Below are 19929 nucleotides of genomic sequence, written 5' to 3'. Positions count from 1 at the left end.
TGGCGTGTATTCCATAAAGTCAAAATAAAAGTCTTCAATGTTGTTAGCAGCTAAGCTAATAATATCCGACTTAACATTAAGTGTGTTCGCGTTTTATGAATAGAATTTCGAAAAAACCAAACCGAATCATAACGTGAAACTTACTATTTTACTTTTATTCACTAATGGTGTTAACGCTCATTTTGAAGCGTATAGGCTACAAAGCCATGATGCCTTCAAGTGTGAGCGGAATTATGGTTGATAAGTGTTCACGAATTCAAGTTTCAATTTATAATCACTTGAAATACGATAACGGCAGAACGATAGCAAAATAGATCCGGTTATCTAACATCAGTGATCATACTTAAAGCAAAGACTTAATCGACTGGATTGGAAGCAAGTGAATTCAGCATCATCTTTGTCAGCAACTCTGTTATAACACATTTGCACTAGCACGAGGTTGGAGTCAAAAGCTTTCAGACTTCCAGTGGCTGAAGGTGAAATGGAATTTGATGCCAATATTGATCTGTTATTAGGGAATAAAACACAACAGTAGCCATTTTTGAAGCAGTGATTTTTACCAGCCTGAAGTTGACTGTTTTATTCCTCTTATAGGGCAGCAATTTGTCAACCCTAACAATTTGTGTCAATTTATAGTTACATTTCACATTGAGGAACATCTGTGAAACATATTGAGGTTATTACATAACTTACATCAGCTATAAAGTTGTTCCCTCACCAGCTTCCTCTTTTTTGCCTCTCTTGAAGTGGGCAAACACAACTCTTAAGATGGAGATTTAACTCTAAGTTTCTGACACTGGCAACTCCTATTAAAGTTGCTAAATATAAACATATTAAAGAATAATTTCCAATATCAACAATTACACATTTATAATAAGTCATGGAGCATCTGAAATACAAACTCCTCTGTACACAAACAGGAAGGAAGCTATTAAAGCTTTTTCAGACATTTGACTTTGCTATGACTTCCACCATTGTTGGAGTCTGAAATGTAATCAGTTCATCTACTCATTAAAATCATAGCTCCATAGAAATCCTACAAACATTTAACCACTTGTTCTTGACATATCACCCTAACAAGAACCCTAGGAACATGTGGAATAAAAATGTGTTTTTTTTTTTTGTTTTTTTTCAAATTTGTGCAAACATTTTTTAGCCAAACTGTTTTTCTTAATGAATGCAACAGAACTTGCAACAGAACGTTTCTTTGGAATTATGTTTGTAGCAAAAGATACATAATCATTTAAAAAAAGATTTGTCCAAAATGTACATAGTATATCTAATAGACTTATGTAAAAAGATGTTTATTTGCACATACAATACATTTCATTGCTTGTTGAGCTATTTGACCACATACTGTATGGGAATGTAGAACTTTTTTTTTAAAAAAATCTGAATTATTGGCTATGATATGGTGAATCTTCAGTCCCAAATTTGCACCACGGCACCAATCAACATGGGTGTTGCTGTACCTAGTGTCTGCACCTCTGTCATTGATGCACATGATGATGTTGTAGTGGAGAGTCAGAATCCAGCTACAGTATGTTGTTTCTCTTACTTTGCTTAGAGAGTAAACAGAAAAACCACCAAAGTTCACTGGACTCTGGTTCTCCAGCCTAATTATCTACCCCTGATCTGTATGGTATGCACCAGTGAATTAATCTGTAAATCCCAACACAATTCCCAACTACAAAAATCTATTTTTAGATATCAGTTTTAGCATTCTTAATATCAAACATGATTCATTTATTTAGCTGTAGTTTAGCTGTAAACATTTTATCCTGGTCAAGGGCAACAGTAGGAGTAGATTAGATTAATCAGTCCACTAAGTGGAAAGTTTTTGAGAAGAAAAAGGAAAACCTGTGGGAAACCAGGAGTTCAGGATCTGTGAGATGGCAGCATTACCTGTTGCTAATGACAATATATTTATGAAAAGTATTTTCTAGAGACATTGCTGTTTTAGATGTAACATTATTCTCAACCTGGTGCATCGCCATACAACATACATGGGTCTTGTACATACAGCAAACAATCCTAATCTTATAAAGGTGCAGCTTGTAGTTTCTAAATGCTTTTTAGACCTGTACAAATAATACAATTATAAAGAAAAAAACTACTTTGCAATATTGCCATGCAGTGGAAGGTGTATGCTTGTTAGCATTTTCATTGCAAAAGAAATTTGCCCCACAGTCAGCAAAGGGTTTTAAAAATTACAAACTGCTTCTTTATAAAGAAAGGCTCAAACTACATTTCTTAATCAAGGACCCTTATTTAGACTAGATTTTCTCTCTCTTTTGGCAGAGGAGTGTGAGTCATGTGTGTTAGGTGCATTCAGAGAGAGAACAAGAAAGGATGTTGGCAGGATCCATGTACGGACTAGGGCTGGATAGTGAAGCTAACTACTTGCAAGTTTCTTTTCAACAAGTCAGCAGCATTTTATTTTCTCTCGTTTCCTCCTTATCTCTCTAGTTTACGTCTCCTGTTCCATCTCAAGTGTCACTGTCGGAGCCGTTGCTGCTGTCCCGGCTGATCTCAATCTGAAGTGATGGAAGGTTGTCCAGCCGGCTTTTCTTCATTTTGTTGGACCGTTGCTCCTTCTGCTTGATCATCGCCCCCCACATTTTTTGCAGCTGTGAATCGTCATCTTCATCCTCAGAATCATCGACCCCGTCCGAGTCATCCCGCTGCCTGCTCCCACGTGAGGAAGGTGCTTTTCCTAGTCTGGCAGACAACTTGCCATCGCTTTGGCTCTCTTTATTTGACGGCCCCAGTCGGCTCCACAGACCACCTAACACAAAAAAAAAAAAAAAAAACCACAGCGTGTACAAATGATCATAGACATCAGAAAATAATACCATTTTGCACCGTCTTATTTTTCTTACCTGACTTTTTGTCCTTGGTGGGCTCTGAGTAGAGGCCCCGTGATTCATGTTTAGTTGTCCCGAGTCTGCTGTGAACGTCAGTAAGTGGCTCTCTACGAGCGGCTGTGTTTCTAGGAGGGACAGGAGAGACAGAGCGGTGCCTTTCTGGAGAGTGCTGCCTCTTCCCCAACCTCTGTCTCACATCTAGTGAAAAAAGAGAGGCATTATAGTTATAATTATTAAGTGTTTATTCATTGAATAACGATGACTGTGCCTTCATGAATGATCACCCAAGTACTGTCCCACCTGTCTTTCCAGTGGAGGCCACAGGGGGGCATGTCCTCGTTTGTGAAAGTCCTTGTCTTTTCTCCTCCAGTAACTGCCTGACATCTGTCACTTTTTCTGATGTAGGTTTGCTCACACCACTACCAATGCGACTACGTATACCGCTACTAGATGAACCGGAGTCACTCCGAATGGAATTTCTATGGAAAGAAGTAGTAGTTAGCCAGAGGTTTTTTTTGTTCGGTTAAACGAGAGACTATTATTTAAACTTCACATACCTGATGGTCTTGAGGTTACTTTCAACCTCATCTGCATACATGGTCATCTTCATGCTTTTTTTAGGTGAAGGTGTTGAGATCATCTTCAGCTCTAGGTCATAGTCCATTTCGTCTGAATCTGAGGACTCGGAGAACGAGCCCCCCAGACGTCTACGGAGGCTCCCTTCTCCAGGTTGTGCCCCTCTTTCCCTGTCTTTATACTCTACAACTCTGTCATCAGCGTCCATGTCTTCCTCTCCATCCTCTTCTTCCTCTTCTTCTTCTTCAATAGGCTCCTCTGGTAGATTCACCAGATCAGCTGTTATTACAAAGAGAAATGCTCTAGTGTCAGGTAAATTAAAATAACTGTCTACAGTGTGAGACTGATTAATGAAGTGCCAGACTGAATGACTAAGCACATTCATCTAACAGAGCTGCTGAGGCTGTCTGTAAATATGACTCATACCTGAATGTCTGTGTGTATATGGTGGAGTATGTCCCATACTGTCTCCGATTAAGGACTTTTTGGTCTTTAGAACATCACGTTGGATTCTCCGTGTATGATACCTACGTTTCCTAAAGAAATACAGAAATGTAGCAGCAAGTTAAAGCAGCTAAAATGCAAAACAGGGCATCAATTCAACCTGGATTTCAATTTCAGAAGAAAGAGCTAGTCATCCTTTAATTAAAAGGTAATTAAAATTCCTAAACACAGACAAACAAATGTCACTGAACAAGTGAGTTAATATAATATTATATTATCTTACCAAGAATTACTCAGGATGCCCTTCATTCCCCCATAGTTTGGATTGCCATATTTCATATAGTAGCGACTTCGTCTCGCAGCACCAAGCTCCTTTTTATCATCTGTTATTAAAACGTGTGTTACTGCATTGTCTCTGTTACACTTCTAAAGCAGTTTTGCCTTAGTAATTGTCTGCTTTATTAAAACACATTTTATACATACAGTTGCACTCGTCTATTCTAAATCACTAAAAAAAAGCAAATCTAACTGGAAAACCATATGCATATGGAGCAATGTTTAAATCATAAAGTATAAAATCATTAATCAAGGATGTTTACTATAGGTCTAACTCTACAGACTCACCATGTGTGGCAAAACGAAGGAACAGCTTGTTGCCTTTCAAGGATTTGGTCATGGGACGCAGGTCATTGCGGAGCAGAGACTCATGCTCTGCCTGAGACAGTTCGTCTGTCTGTGGATCACAGAAAACACCAACTATAAACTCCAGTCACACGTTTTCTCCAAAACCAAGTTAAAATTGGTATTAATTATATAAGCAATTCTTTTACATGGGAAGTTTCCTGTGTTGTTTTTTTCTCTGTTTCCTCCTCACTGTCACTGGCTTTTCCTTCACTGTCTTCACTGCTTTTGTCTGCCTTCACCACCTCATCATCAACCTCCCCTTCTTCTTCATCCGAGCCATGATCCTGCCTCACTAAATATGATTTAAACGAAAGAAAGAAAATCAAGCAAAATCCATGTTCTTTAAAATCTGACCTATAGCCAAAAGTTATGAAGGTACATGTTCTTCTTAAACTTGGTAAATGATGCTTAAACGACAGACAGGACTGACCTCTCTCTTCTTGGACTGGAAGGTCAGTTGTTTTGGAGTCAGCAGTGTTAGTGTCGTCTTTGTCAGGCATCCGGCTCATGTTAATCAGAGCTCGGGTTGAAGTTATGTCATCCAGCCAAACTATATTACCTAGAAATTCATTTTAAATAATGCTTCAACATCCGTAACACACATATATATATATATATATATTCAACAATTACACAGTGGTCAAAATACCAATATTGATTGTACATGGTTCTGAACTTACATGCTGTATCATCAATCCACTCGATATGTGCTGGAGGATACTCTTGAAAGAAGCTAAACACATCCTGGGTGCTCAGGTCATCCACACCGCTCAAATGTAAGGCCTCCAGTCGGATCTTAGGAATTGCTAAAAGAGAAAAAAGGTGTTAAATGTGTACATTTTAAATAATTTTCTTTAAGTTCTTTAAGAATCAGATTTAATTAGGACAGTTTCAATCATACATGCCTATTTGACACCGATTTCATTTCCTACATATACAGTGAGTTGTGTGTTTATTATGTATAGCCACCTTACACTTACTTATCAGGCTTTGACCCTAGACAACACTTTGTTGATATAAAATTGACTGTAGCCTGTTGGTGTTTTTCAGAAAAGCATTCTATGCACAGCAGTGAAATGGACATCATATTGAGTATGATGATGTTTTATCTGGTGCAGCAATGATCGTGGTGTTGATGTACACTAGATGTATACATACTAACCACTTTATATATTAATTTTTATGTGGTCCAGTTTGGTTTCACATTGCACTAATTTATGTAGACCACAAAAGGTGAGTTGTATGAGATAGGGGCAAGGTTTGAAATGCGAACAAATTTGTCTTTCATTAATTGGTCACAAAAGTGGTGGCAGGAAGAAACAAATTGGAGAATCATTTAAAAAACATCAGTATTTTTGTAAACTGTATCTACTGTTTCTTGAACTTAAATATAAAAGATAAAAACATGGTAGCTTTGCAGCCCTCCAGCTCTGTATCACATGTCATTTCAGCAATTCACATCCCATAGAACATAATTTGTTTGGTTTATTTTCTGCAATCTCAAACTGGATTTGTGGGTCAGCTCTTGAATGTGGCTGTTTTGTTTACACTTGAACACAAAGTGCTTCACCAATTTCCTACTACCCAAATAATATCTGATCTGAGATGGTTCTCTGGTTATCCTTTTCCACAGAGGAACACGGCTGTAGTCATATCCAATTAAGAATGTTGAAAGTAAACAACTAAAGTGCCCAGAATTTATTTCACATAATTGAACAAGTCACCACAACACAAAAATAAAGCAGTATCAAGTAACCCAATTTTCGCTTATTAAACAAAAATGTAAAAATGCAGGGATAGAAAACAATTAAATTCCTGAACCTCCCAGTTTTGGTTTGGCAAGTAGCAAAATACCCCTTATTACTCGCAAAGCCTGACTTATAATTTAATAAAAGCTGCAAAAATAGCTGCTGTCTCCTGCAATAAAGCACACAGTACCAAGCAATACATGCCTAATGATATTAAGTCAGAGGGAGTCAGATGTTAAATTATTAATTCAATTTATATTAACAAAGAACCATGAGCTAAACTAGAAAAATGTTTATTAGACACATTAGTGACTCTATCTGAATTACTTGCTTTTATTCATTGTGTATTTTCACTTTGCTTATTGCTAAATGCTGTTTGACTATCCACTGACAGTGCGGGAAATAGTAATTATTCTTGCTTAACCTGAAGGGACCGATGCAGTGCTTTAGTCCTTAGTCTATGGCAATGCTAGAGTTGGCTGCAAACCATGTCACCCTTACTCATCACAACCTTGATGAGCAATGGTAGCTCGTGTTAAGACATCTTCAACTGACTGGACTACTGATTGGAAGCATACTTATTCTTTTATTTAATATCTAGCAAAATGCACTCTGTAACTTTAAATGCTTAAAACACAATGACTAACTATGATGCTTTAAAATAACATTTTGTTAGAATTCACTGCTCCTGAATCATTTTTGTCTTGTAGCAGAGGCTCTTTTGCGTGGCTTAAATGGTTCCACTCAACCTTTTAGATAATCTGGATGTTCGCATCAGCATCTTTCAACAACTACAATCAAATAATTGTACAGTGCACCAATTACCAGGTTTAACTGTTAGTGCAACGTTGAAATATATATGCTTACTTGCTCCAGAATGATCGGTTTGCTCTGAAATAGTTAATACAGATATTGATGATTCATAACATCTTTAATGACAAGTAAAATATCACTTGTCTCTTAATACGTATAACAGATAATGCAAACCGCAAAAGAAAGTTTATGGGATTTACTCAACTTTTCAACTCCACTTTCCAATAAATAAAAAAGGCAAATCATATCCTGTGTTCTAGGAATCATTACTGATATCCATGTGTGAACAGAACACACACACCCTAGAATAGACAGAAGAACTTGTGTGTCATCACAGACATGCAGACCATGTTTAAAGCCCTACTTACCTTTTTTTATAAGCTCTCTGTCCAGCACCACGTTCCTCTGAGTGACATTGTCCTCTGCACGGAAGTGAAATCGCCTCGCTCTCTTTTCCTTTTTCTCAATTGCTTCCTGAGTAAAACAGTCACATACACGAGTAGAAGTCAGCTTATTACCAGACAGATTATTATTATTATGACTACTAAAACTGTGAGAGAGATACCTTGGATGTTACATCGATGCCCGTAATAAAAGCTCCCGCCTTGTTTTCATATCGCCGGCTTGTGTCCTAAGAAAAGGTCAACATATTAACTACTCATTCTGCTGTTACACGACACGGTCATTAATAAAACATCAGCCATTAAGCGTGGCAGTAAGTGTTAGTGATTGATATTATACTATCTGAGGATTTAATAACGAATCCTAAAACCGAGCTTGCGTACGAGATGCCACCACTTTCTTTAGGAACTTAACATGGTACTGTAACTGCCATGCAGCTGCCAGGTAACAATTAACACTAGCTAGCCGCTTAGCTACAACTAGCACTGACAAGAAAACTTACACTTTGTGGTAATTAATATTTTATTACACTGTCACAGGCAACACGTTATATATAGATTGTACTCGCAAAAGTAAATCACATACTGTTAGGTTACACAAATCATAATTTACAGTGATTTTGACACAATAATGCTAACACAGACTGGCTACTCCCGATGTGGAAGTGCTCTACCTACAGACTCTACCGCGCATCCGGCACCTATCACCGGTCACTTTCACTACGCAACACCGTGGCACAAAGGCCTTTGCACAAAGCGCCCTCGCTCTCCCATTAGTTAGCAAACGCTACCTAGCTTACCGGTAACAATTCCTTTAAACTTCGGCGAACAGAAATGGATTCCAGGGCAAGTTCTCCCTCTTCTACCTCCATGGGTTCGGCTTCACGAATATTCCGGTCCGAGTCCGAGTCAGAGTCTGACTGATCCGACGCGCTTTCGTGTTTCACAGAAACCCGCAAACTGCGAACAGCCGCCATGATGTAACAGACTAGCTAATAAGCGACCTAGCTAAAATGCTAAGCGTCTTTTTTCATCGAACAAAGTGAACCGAAAACTAGTTAACTCCGCTAGCTGACGCGTTTCCAAGCGAAAGCTAAAAGCGCAGCGGCGCAGTGTGATTAGCGCGCTGCTTCTGAGAACAGCCCACCTGTTGGTGTCCTGCTGCCTTCACGCGCTATCGTGATTACTGTACTTAAGGGTTTTCTATTTAAACGGTGCCTTCAATACAACGTGAATATGTGCCATTTGAACCATTTGATACAATCACTGGATACAGTTGTGACAAACATTTAGCTAAACACATATAGCTGTGTTTTATACAAATACAGACCATGTTAAGACAAGATGCCAATCCCAATATATATTTTCTGCATGGTTTTGTATGTTTAAAAGTGCTCAGTAATTATATGTAGCATGTAAATACTAACTTGAGATGCAATTTACAACATATGTGCATGTTTCTGACCACCAATAAAGCATTTTCTCTGTATATCCTCACTTTATCGTCAAATATATCATCATTAAAATGCCAAGTGATATTTGGTGATATTTGTACGTTGACTGGAAAGTAAGAAATCTTAATTCAGCTTATGTATATGTACTTATGTATAAATGTATGTATGGAGAGTGAGAGAGAGAGAGAGAGAGACAGAGAGAGAGAGAGAGAGAGAGAATCAAGAGTTTGGAAAATCAATTTTGGAAACAAAATTATTACAAAATGTTTTATTTATTTACCATATATAAGAAAGACATTGACTGGGACTCAATGAATAATCTGTACCACAAATATTCAAGTCACCTAAACTACACTGTGTAAATTGGTGCTTTTTTGACAAAAATATACAGAATAAAGATTAAAACGATACAAAATATTATTCTTAATTAAGAAAATCAGTAGTCATTAACATACAACCAAATATATATATATATATGATTTTTCAGAAATAAAATTTCAGAAGAATTACCCATAATGTAAGAAACTGAAATATTCTGTAATACATTGCGTAATACATTTCCATTCCACGGGTTCTTATTATGGCTACGCAATGCCATCACTGCATTGACTTTATAGTTCCAAATACTGAAGGGATTTGATAAAAATTTTTGATGATAGAAATCAATAATGGACCAATATAATTTATGAAGTGTGAATGAATTGTGAGGACCATTAGATCTCTCAGATGATGAGAGGTTTGAGTTGGAGTGATAACTGGAGTGGCGAGGATTATTTTAAGGATGGCAGGTGCCACCATGTGATGCTCGTGTGGCCGTGGCTCTGGTACAGGTGGCCCATTACCCTGTGGATTTCGGTTTTCTATGCTCCAATTATTCATCACAGCTTCAGGCAATTCAGCAAAAAAATAATCTTTTTATTTAGCTTTAAATTCAACTTGACAAAACATTTTTTTCTTTTAAATTATAAATTGTATACATGTGCTTGAATCCAAATACAACCATTCTTTTGTCAATATATTAAAGAATATCTTTTAAATTCTAAATGGAAAACCTAATTGGACTTAAATTAAAATAAATATGCCATTATAATATGCAACCAAACAGTGAGTTAAACGTCTAAAAAAAATGAAGGCTGGGATTAAATGTACTGGAGTCAATGACCACTGAATTCTAATATTAGCTCATGGTGTTACAATGAATTGATTGTAAAACCCAAAACTCATGATCATGATTAAAATATGGCCTCCACAAATTGGATCATGCTAGAGCCTGTGCAAATCAGTGGGCCTCCAGGGTTGAGAGATCAATATCTAAGTGGATTAATGTTTTAACTTCAGTTCAACATCATTCTGACAATCATATCAACATATTTAATAAATATACATACTGGTGAGTTCACTATAGTTAGGGGAATCTAACTGAGTTCACTATAGTTTGTTCACTGTCAGTCAGGGAATTATGAACAAAAGGATTTGTATGGTGGTCTGGGAAAACATTAATTAGTCTGTCAAATTGTTTAAATGACCTAATGAAATAAAATTTAGCAGAACTGAACTGACTGAATTAAACAGCAATTGTTTCTCCACCCATCTCCACTGAGAATGTCTGAGTGAAGAGACGACCATAAGCCTTGTGCTTAAATGAACTGAGTGACTTTGATTTCAGATGATGAAACAAAGACTGATGTGGATGATGCTCATAATCAACACGATGACTTATTTCTAAGTATAAATCTGAAATTCTTTTAAATTTGGAGGAAATGTTGTTTTTCCATAAATAGATTAGAAATGTACAGGTAAGAGAGGTGTATTTTATTGGAACTGGATTGAAATATTTAAATTATATTAATATTTTCTCCCTTTTTACTAATAGAGTAAAATATATATACAAAAGAGTAAAATATTATGGTTCAGGAAACTTTCTTCATATATTCACACCTAATGTGAACACATGAAGGGTTTTCTCAGACCACCATAAAATTGGAGAAGCTTCTCCCAGTATTTTTTTAATCATTTGACAGTAGTATATAGTACAAATTACAAATAAAAATTAAGCAATGTGCAAAATGTGGACTGACACACAGTGCAATGAAATCCAGAGCTTTATCCGGTAAGAAAAACAATATCAACAACAGCAACAACAACAAAAAAAAGTGCTGGACTTACAGTATAAACAAGTGCATTTCATTCCATTAACATATAATATCTCTATATGGCATTAACAATATTACCAAGTGAACTGCTCATTGTCTTTGAATCAATAACAATTACTCAAGTTTATTCCAAATCAAAGACAGCATTGTGCAACTAGAATAAATATATATTTATAGATGTATAAAGGTCGATTTCTAAATTTGTTGTATTCCATGAGGTCTAGTACCACGATTCAGTACCATTTCTCTCTTAGAAGACCCTAGTATTGCTAACTACTTACTATAAATCTCACATTGTACCAGATATTTGATTTGATTTTATTCTCTAAAATAAAATATTTGCAGAAATATTTCTTTCTTGGAAATTAAACCTGCACTTCCCGTAAATGGGGTTTTCTCTCCCAACAATTTTTAATCCAATTGCTTTCTCTGTCACTCCTACTAATACCCATATTCACTGTTTTTTTAATACTACAGTATTAAAAAAACAGCTGAATGCTTGACTCTGATTGGACAGAATATGATGAAGTTTCTATAACAGCAGCTCTGAAAGCATTTCTGGCAGCAAGACAAAAGACAGGTTTATATGAACTCACTTGTTCTAATACGTTGTGCTAGTTCTTTTACTTAAGCTTTATTTAAGCAAAGTAGTCACACTGATACAAAAATCTTTTTCATGTTACCGTTTCTATAGTAACAAGTCACACAGGGATTTGTATCTCGTATTGCAGATTCTCCACATAAATGGATTAAAGCTGAGAGTAAATCTTTCTGTGAGCAGTCTCTGCAAGACTGAGTGCTTTCCAGTTTCAAGCTGTATTTTTTCTTTGCCTCTTTAACTTCAAGAGAGAAAAAATTTAAATCAAGTTAAAACATAAAGTTTACAGATGTTCTACAATAAAATTTCCTATAAATTGCCATGGTATATGAAGAATAACACTTGAGGACATGCTGTTATAGGAAAATAATCATTGTCCGTTTTTATTTCTTACTTAATTAACCAAGGCTCAGATTTAATCAAACAATATGCAATAACTCAGTGCCCACTGTGACATTTAGCCAAGGGGTCAAAGACTTTAATCTGATTTTTATTAATGTTGTGATGTTTGTATAGATGTCTGCCAACTTCTCTTGTTAAGCTTAGTATAGTTAATATTTTGTAATAACAGTAACTGGTCCCTAAATTTGAATGAGCTTAATAAAAGCTGCATAAAATACACATCTAAATCATTTTAATTGAATTTAAGGGCAATATTGGTAAAACTAAGAAAATTATGGCAATAAAAAAAATTTAACACAGTGTAACTGGAGTGTGTACTTTGGAGGTACGTTTCGAAATCAATAAATCTCTAAATAAATAAATAAGCTGGCCCATATAATACCTAAAATTAGTTTGATAGGATAATGTGAGAAAAAAAATCTGTGCACACATTATAAGGGAGTGTATGAGTTTTGTTCACACTGAAAGGGGACCCTGGTTACAAAAGGTTTGTCTACTTTTCATATGCTTGCATGGTTATTACCAAGCATAATAACAGATATGAATATTTGGACAATAAAAGGAACTCTAATCTCATTCAGCTGAGCTGTCAAAGACAATAAATCACAATGCATGGCCAGTGCAAAACAGAAACTAAAAAATATTTCTGAAATTCTTTGTTGTTTTGAATTAAATATGTTGCAGGAATGTTGTCCGACATAACGTTCACTGTTCTGTCTCAACCATTGATATCTGTTGCTATCAAATGCTCTGCTCTAGCTTTATCCTATGAACTCATCACAGTTTTTTTTTTTTTTTGGAAAAACTTCATTGTAATCATAGGCTTACTATTCAAGGTAAACAGAATCAATGGTGGAATAAACCTGCTAAGCTCTAATAATGCTGTGTTATTTGTGTATATGAAATGTGTGTGTGATCATATCACTCATGGCATCTTGGAGGCAACTCAAGCTTTAGCAATATTTCAAATCCAGTGTCCCACTTCCTCAGTGTGGTGTCTCATTCCACAGCTCATATCTGTCTCACACAGTGCTCCTGGTCTCCCTTCATTGTCCGGTCACTAGTGCCCCTGTGCAGAATGACAACATCAAGATACATCATAGTCGAGTACAGGACATATACATCACACTAAAAAAGTGTTAAATAAGATCTTACAGGTGCTGCGTTGCTCAGCTTGTCGAAGCGGAACCTCAGACTGGACCTGGGAGAATTCTTATGCTTGAAGTCTTTTGAAAGTTAGAAAGCAAGCAAGCGATCATTTAAATGAAACAATCTCTCTATAATAGCAAGCAAAGGAGATCATCTGAAGTAAAACTCAATTCAAACATATTAAGGAAATGTTCATATTTGCAATTCATTACCTGTGGGACTGCGACACATGATAACAGGAGTTCCTACACTTTGACCCTCCAGACCAAGAGAGGAACTACACACAGGTGACAAACTGGGAGAAACCTGGAGATTGTTCTAAAGAGAAAAAGAAATATAATCCCTTAATAATTCCTTATTTTGTAAATTCCATTTTCCTTCTAAATTTTAACACAACTCAATCATCCATTCAGTTTATTTTATGGTATAGCTGCAAAGATACTGTAACAAAGCAGCATTCCATAAATCTAGATGTAGATTTAAATGTATTTAAAAAAAACAATGACATTCAATTGAATCATTAATTAATAGTAACAGTCTTCATTTTATTTGTCTAAAATTGGACTGTGTGGTTCAGACAGCCATCTGAAGCTCTGTTACTATGCAACACCAACCACCAACCATGACATGGCTCCCATAGCATGAAGGGATTAGATTAAACTACAAAGTAACACACACAAACACACACACACATGCACACTCACAGGGTCTCCTTCCTCGAGTGTGTCTGTATCTCCAGCCACACTACTGAAGCTGCTGGTGCTTGATGGAGAGCGAGAGATTTCTGGGCTTTGAGTGCACTCCTTCAGCTTCAGACTCGGTCTACACTCAGACCGGAGAGACAGACAGAGAGACGACTGAAAATATGTTCTAAAGAAGTGTAGATGTTAAAGACATCAATGAACCTCTAACCAAAGTAAAAGTACATGACGATCCATCTTCATTCAGTCTGCATATGAAGCATAAATGTCAACATATGCCGTATTCCTGCCGTTTTTATTGTCTGTACTGCTTTAGTGCAGTGAATACATTTAATCCAATCTACACCTACAATCTAAAGCTCTAATATACAGTAGCTGTATCTCATTCAAGTATGAAACTTTCCCCTACTAATATAACAGTATATTAAACATTCAAAATAAATTCAATTAGATTTTTGTCAGAAATGATAAGATATATACAGATATAGTATGATATAATACGGTGACATTTACTTTGCCTTACAAGTCATCTAGAGGGTGACTTATAAGAGTCTAGGACAAGAGTGTACTGTTAATAATTTGTGACAGTACCTTTCCTTACTCAAGAAGATCTCTGGAGAACTTGGGTTTGATGAGGTCTCTGATTTAACTTCTTGTGAGAGGTGACCGTTGTCTAGACTCCTCTGATCACAGAGCATACTGGAGTAAAGTGTGAACAAAAAGAGGAAATCACTCAGCAGCCTCTTTCCTCACAGTGGGAGTGTGAGGCTGTTTTTGCGCAGTCATTTCTCAGTGAGCAGAGTTTGACAATATCTCAGTACAAATATGGGATGATTTATAGCATCCCTCAGAGCTTTGTGCATCAGAGGCAGTTCTATTGCTGAACTGTTCCCATTTGCTTTTTATTCCTCAGCAAAGCATTTATGAAACATTGCAAGATTACAGCATGTGGGAGTTACACCGAAAGTGCTTCACGTTTGTGTGGCAGCCTGGGAAAACAATTCACATGGTGAACTATTGACATTTTTTTACTATACACAGTATATAATTTCTTTCCTGAATCTGTGTCTGATTTCTTTTTTTTTGCACATAGCAAAACCACAAATGAAGTCAAATGTCATAAATTCTACTTTGCCCCAAAGTAAAATGGGTAACAATTACATTTAAAGATTAAATTCTGACTGCAGTGCAGCAGCATCACAGACATTTTCACAGCCAGCATTTGATTGCAAACAGAATTAATTAGGCTTATGTCTGGTTTGATACAGCATATAGCTATCCAAGAACTGTGTGAGGAAATCACACAACAAGCCTGCTTGTTAAAGCCAATATGAAGTCGTGGTGCCAAAGTACATTATAGACAAAAAAGACAGGTGTTTTCCCAGACTATCACACATAAAATAAGCACAGTATGGTTATAATATTACAAATATGCCAATAAATACGAATGTACATAAAATGGTCAAAACATATGAATTATTTTGGCTGAACTGAGCTCAGTGGAGGTCAGTTTGATGCTAAGTGTGATTGTGTTTCTACATATCAGTGTGGCTGACCTGCGTGTTAGACGCTCTGTCTGACCGTCCATGCTAGTGTGCAGCCGTGGGAAAAGACACGAGCGTCTCTTCACCGGGCTCTTCAGAGGAGACTTAGCCGTCGATGATACTGGGGACTAAATAAGATATAATTCAGTCAATTCTCTCTGTTAACAAAGCAAACCAAAATTATCGAATTTTCTAAATGATCATCATTTGACTTGTTTATGTGGTGCAGGACACCGAATGATACTACTGTGAGCAAAAATAAACAAAAAGTTGTTAGAGAGTGAAAAATGTTAGAGCAGCCATCTTGAACCTGGAATCACTTTTTTTCTCAGCACATAGCTTGGCATGAGAACATCATGCAGGAAATCCAAAGTTTAAAGGTTGAACTGTATCTTAAAACTAATTAAGATATGAGTTTCTTGCAAATAATACAAATAATGTCTATTAAGATGCAATGACATGCATATTTTCATGATGTTAACATCTTTTCTAGCTTCTGTACCAAATTAAAGAGACATGTTTAGATTAATTATCCACACAGGGAGTAAAAGCACGTTATATTTGTGCACTGTTAGAATTTTCGGGTTCACTCAGAGAAGAAGCATAAGCCGTGCTGCTGCTGTCTCTACCTTCGATATGAATTGAGGGAAAAGATTTCTCTGACATTTTCTGAGATTAACAGGAAGTATTGATACATTAGAAAGGTGAAATATTCTGTGTTATCTGTTGGTAACTGTTCACTGGCAAATTGGTGAGTGTCACGAACTACGACCCGCCGCCTGAGCGTCACCATAGAGACGCGTCTCCGGAGTACTAGCGCGCTTCCGCACTACACCTCCCATTATCCACCTATCACGCTCATTATCACTGCCACCTGTTTCTCATCTCCGCTCCCTTTAAAACCACTCATGAACTTGACATCTGTGCGAGGACTCGACTAGTCCCTGTACTGTCATTCTGAGCGGTTTCTTGTGTTTTGGTTTCCTGGTATTACTCTGTTTCTTGTCTTGTTTCTGACTCTTCTGACTGTTTTCTGCCTGCCCCGACCTTTTGCCTGTTTTCGACTCTGATTTTGCCTTTGCTCTGATATTTGTACCTCTGCCCGTCCTGACCATTGCCTGTCTGACTACTCTTCTGATCGATATTAAAACTAAGCTGCAAATGGATCCACAGCCGTATGCCTCCTCATTACAGTGAGTTTATTACAAAAAGGATTATCTAAATTATTCTAAACTGGCAGAGTGTCTGTGCTTGGGACATGCTTATCAAAAGAGAACAGAATTGAATCAAATCAATGAATTCCTAGGTCAAAAGAAAGGACATCATGGTCATAAGATGAGGTCATAAACAAATAGTATCACAGTCAGCCCATGTACAAGCATGGCAAGATATACTGAAAATATCTCATGCATGTACGATAATTTTCAACCAGGGATTCTCAACCTTTTTTGGTTTCCCTCATCACATCTTAGGGAGCCCAAATTGTTTTGCTCATAAGGAGAGGACTGGGATTGTGCATCACACAGCAGCTTATCAAAGTAAAGAGATTAAGTCAAAAGAAAAAAATCTCATCTCATTATACTTACTTTTATTAGACTCCCACCAGGGCACTAAACCCTGAATAAACAAGTGCTAGCAAATGGTTATGTTTATTTCAATTGTCTGGTCTATACCGTGACCAGGCTGCACAGAAATATGCTTATTTTTATAAGTTAAAAAAAAAGCTGACCTGTCCACTGCCAATCTGTGATGTAAAGGCCACTTTGATAACAACAAAGCACGTTGAACGGATCAACGCTGTGGCTTAAGAAGTGTTAGCAATAATAACAACAATAATATGACCAATTTTAATGTTTGTAAATATCTCAGATATCTCTAGTTCAGGTGCAGAAAAATAATAGTTAAAATAATGGTTGAAACTGTCTGCATCATAGATGACCCTATTATTTCGAACCTCTGCTTTAAACCCATTCATAGCAAACAATAAAAAGTATCTGTAAGCGTATTGATATCGTGGATGGTAACGTCTTGTGCTCACCGAGTTCCTGTTGCACTCAGGGCTGCTGTGGGTGAGACCTGCTCCACTCAGACTGGTGGGCACTCCAGCACTGCCTACAGACCGGCCATGCTTCTGAGAGCCCCCCATCGTCTCCATTGAGTGACTACGCACACGCATTGCTCGCTGAGGCAGGCAGAAAAAACGGAGGTAAAAGGACAAGGGTAAGATGTCTCAGTCATCTTTGCTCTTAAAAACAGTGAGGTTGCTGTGCCTGATTTTTAATGAAGTAATTTCAGTTTCTGTGCACCTTGATAGACTCCAGTATTCCCCCATGGCTTCCGTTCTCCATTCGCTCCTCATCACCACTGAGCGGCTGACCCAGAAGCACCTGAGTCTGTCTTTGCAGCTCATTATGGAGGCTGTTCAGCAATGCTGTTCGCGTTCTCTCCTAACAAACATACACAGGAAAATATTAGAATATATACGTCAATTATATTGTTTTGGGGTTCACTGGAAGTGAAGACACTTTTTTGTGAAAAAATGCTTGCCCCTTCCTGATTTTTTCTATTTCTTTGCACATTTGTCACACTTTAATGTTTCAGATCATCAAATAAATTTAAATATTAGTCAAAGATGACACAAGCAAACACAACATGCAGTTTTTAAATGAAGGTATTTATAATTAGGGGAAAACAAAATCCAAACCCACATGGCCCTGTGTGAAAAAGTTCTTGCCCCTAAACCTAATTACTGGTTGGGCCGCCCTTAGCAGCAAGAACTGCAATCAAGCTTTTATGAAAACTTGCAATGAGTCTGTTACAGCACTGTGGAGGAATTTTGGTCCACTCATCTTTGCAGAATTGTTGTAAGTTAGCCACACTGGAGGGTTTTTGAGCAAAAACCTCCTTTTTAAGGTCATGTCACAGCATCTCAATAGGATTCAGGCCAGGACATTGACTAGGCCACTCCAAAGGCTTCATTTTGTTTTTCTTCAGCCATTCAGAGGTGGACTTGCTGGTGTGTTTTGGATCATTGTCCAGCTGCAGGACACAAGTTGTGTGGTCACAAGGTCACGAACAGATGGCCGCACATTATCTTTCAGGATTTTTTGGTAGACAGCAGAATTCATGGTTCCATTTATCACAGCAAGTCTTCCAGGTGTTACTTTTATGCCAGATATAATGGGACCTTCCAAAAAGTTAAACTTTTGTCTTGTCAGTCCACAGAGTATTTTCCCAAAAGTCTTGGGGATCATCAAGATGTTTTCTGGCAAATCTGAGACAAGCCTTTATGTTCTTTTTGCTCAGCAGCAAGCAGTTTTCGTCTTGGTACTCTGCCAGTACAGGCCATTTTTGCCCAGTCTCTTTCTTATGGTGGAGTCATGAACACTGACCTTAACTGAGGCAAGTGAGGCTTGCAGTTCTTTGGATGTTGTTTTGGGGTCTTTTGTGACATCTTGGATGAGTCGTGGTTGCGCTCTTGACTTAATTTTGGTCGGCCGGCCACTCCTGGGTAGGTTCACCACTGTTCCATGTTTTCCCCATTTGTTGATAATAGCCCTCACTGTGGTTCTCTGGAGTCCCAAAGCTTTAGAAATGGCTTTATAACCTTTTCCAGACTGATAGATCTCAATTACTTTCTTTCTCATTTGTTCCTGAATTTCTTTGGATCTCAGGATGATGTGTAGATTTTGAGGATCTTTTGGTCTACTTCACTTTTTCAGCCAGGTCTTATTTAAGTGATTTCTTGATAGCAAACAACTGTGGCAGTAAACAGGCCTGGATGTGGCTAAAGAAATTAAACTCAGGTGTGATAAAATACAGTTAAGTTATATTTTAACGGGGGGCAAACACTTTTTCACACAGGGCCATGTGGGTTTGATTTTGTTTTCCCTTAATAATAAAAACCTTCATTTAATAATGGCATCTTTGGCTAATATTTAAATTTGTTTAATGATCTAAAACATTAAAGTGTGACAAACATGCAAAAAAAAGAAAAAAATCAGGAAGGGGGCAAACACTTTTTCACATCACTGTACATTATTTGCCCAAACAAGCCTAATGAGCATCCATCTTATAATATAAATAATACAGGCAAAATCATTGATCCAGGTTAATTTGTAGTGTTTATACTTTAAATTTAATCGCTCATCATTAGTAAGCGCATTACTCTTTTCAAGAGTGCGGCAGACCCAGATCATATCATGGGGACACTGAACATTAGCATGGATGTACAATGAATGGTCCACACACACATTCACACATACTCAAAGAATATGCTGTTGACCGTTTTTTGTGCTTACCTCAAGCTTGGCAAATCGATCTGAGCGGTAACAGGCCAGCTCAGCATTGATCAGCTTAGACAGCAGGAACTCTCTGAATTCTGGGCCCTGTTGA

At 37.3% G+C, this 19929-nt stretch overlaps 3 protein-coding genes across 4 annotated transcripts in view; 1 reads left to right on the top strand and 2 right to left on the bottom strand.

The window, feature by feature from the left end:
- Window positions 1–1288: 1288 nt before the first annotated feature.
- ncbp3 (nuclear cap binding subunit 3) lies at window positions 1289–8687 on the bottom strand. The gene is made up of 13 exons (XM_060891307.1): window positions 8334–8687; window positions 7698–7763; window positions 7501–7606; window positions 5252–5377; window positions 5002–5130; window positions 4718–4863; window positions 4512–4620; window positions 4171–4270; window positions 3870–3979; window positions 3425–3722; window positions 3168–3346; window positions 2883–3065; window positions 1289–2788 (listed from the first exon to the last, which is right to left on the bottom strand). The coding sequence occupies exons 1-13, from the start codon at window positions 8508–8510 to the stop codon at window positions 2490–2492; spliced, it is 2028 nt and encodes a 675-aa protein (XP_060747290.1). The 5' UTR covers window positions 8511–8687; the 3' UTR covers window positions 1289–2489.
- The window catches only part of LOC132860195 (methyltransferase-like protein 27), a 242299-nt gene continuing 226205 nt past the window's right edge, over window positions 3836–19929 (top strand). The window contains exon 1 of the mRNA XM_060891311.1: window positions 3836–3843. The gene's annotated coding sequence lies outside the window, so the exon portion shown is untranslated. The remainder of the gene's footprint in view (window positions 3844–19929) is intronic.
- rap1gap2b (RAP1 GTPase activating protein 2b) overlaps window positions 11072–19929 on the bottom strand; it is a 39072-nt gene continuing 30214 nt past the window's right edge. For both annotated transcript variants that reach the window (XM_060890742.1, XM_060890743.1), the window contains 9 exons: window positions 19836–19922; window positions 17841–17981; window positions 17573–17716; window positions 15547–15662; window positions 14582–14689; window positions 13994–14111; window positions 13502–13607; window positions 13296–13366; window positions 11072–13209 (listed from right to left, as the gene is read on the bottom strand). In XM_060890742.1, coding sequence (XP_060746725.1) covers window positions 13201–13209; window positions 13296–13366; window positions 13502–13607; window positions 13994–14111; window positions 14582–14689; window positions 15547–15662; window positions 17573–17716; window positions 17841–17981; window positions 19836–19922 — 900 coding nt within the window. In that variant the 3' untranslated portion in view covers window positions 11072–13200. The remainder of the gene's footprint in view (window positions 13210–13295; window positions 13367–13501; window positions 13608–13993; window positions 14112–14581; window positions 14690–15546; window positions 15663–17572; window positions 17717–17840; window positions 17982–19835; window positions 19923–19929) is intronic.

The sequence above is a fragment of the Tachysurus vachellii genome, chromosome 17 (assembly GCF_030014155.1).
Source record: "Tachysurus vachellii isolate PV-2020 chromosome 17, HZAU_Pvac_v1, whole genome shotgun sequence".
In the NCBI taxonomy this organism is placed as follows: domain Eukaryota; kingdom Metazoa; phylum Chordata; class Actinopteri; order Siluriformes; family Bagridae; genus Tachysurus; species Tachysurus vachellii.
The sequence above is the reverse complement of the archived record's forward strand: the minus strand, read 5'-3'. Positions and strand labels throughout refer to the sequence as shown.

What these genes read in the sequence shown, in the direction of transcription:
- ncbp3 (XM_060891307.1), bottom strand. Translation starts at nt 8,510, where the DNA reads ATGGCGGCTGTTCGCAGTTTGCGGGTTTCTGTGAAACACGAAAGCGCG. An exon ending in CAACACAGGAAACTTCCCAT is followed by an intron (nt 4,621 to 4,717) that starts GTAAAAGAATTG and finishes TGTGATCCACAG; the next exon opens with ACAGACGAACTGTCTCAGGC. An exon ending in ATATACACACAGACATTCAG is followed by an intron (nt 3,723 to 3,869) that starts GTATGAGTCATA and finishes TTGTAATAACAG; the next exon opens with CTGATCTGGTGAATCTACCA.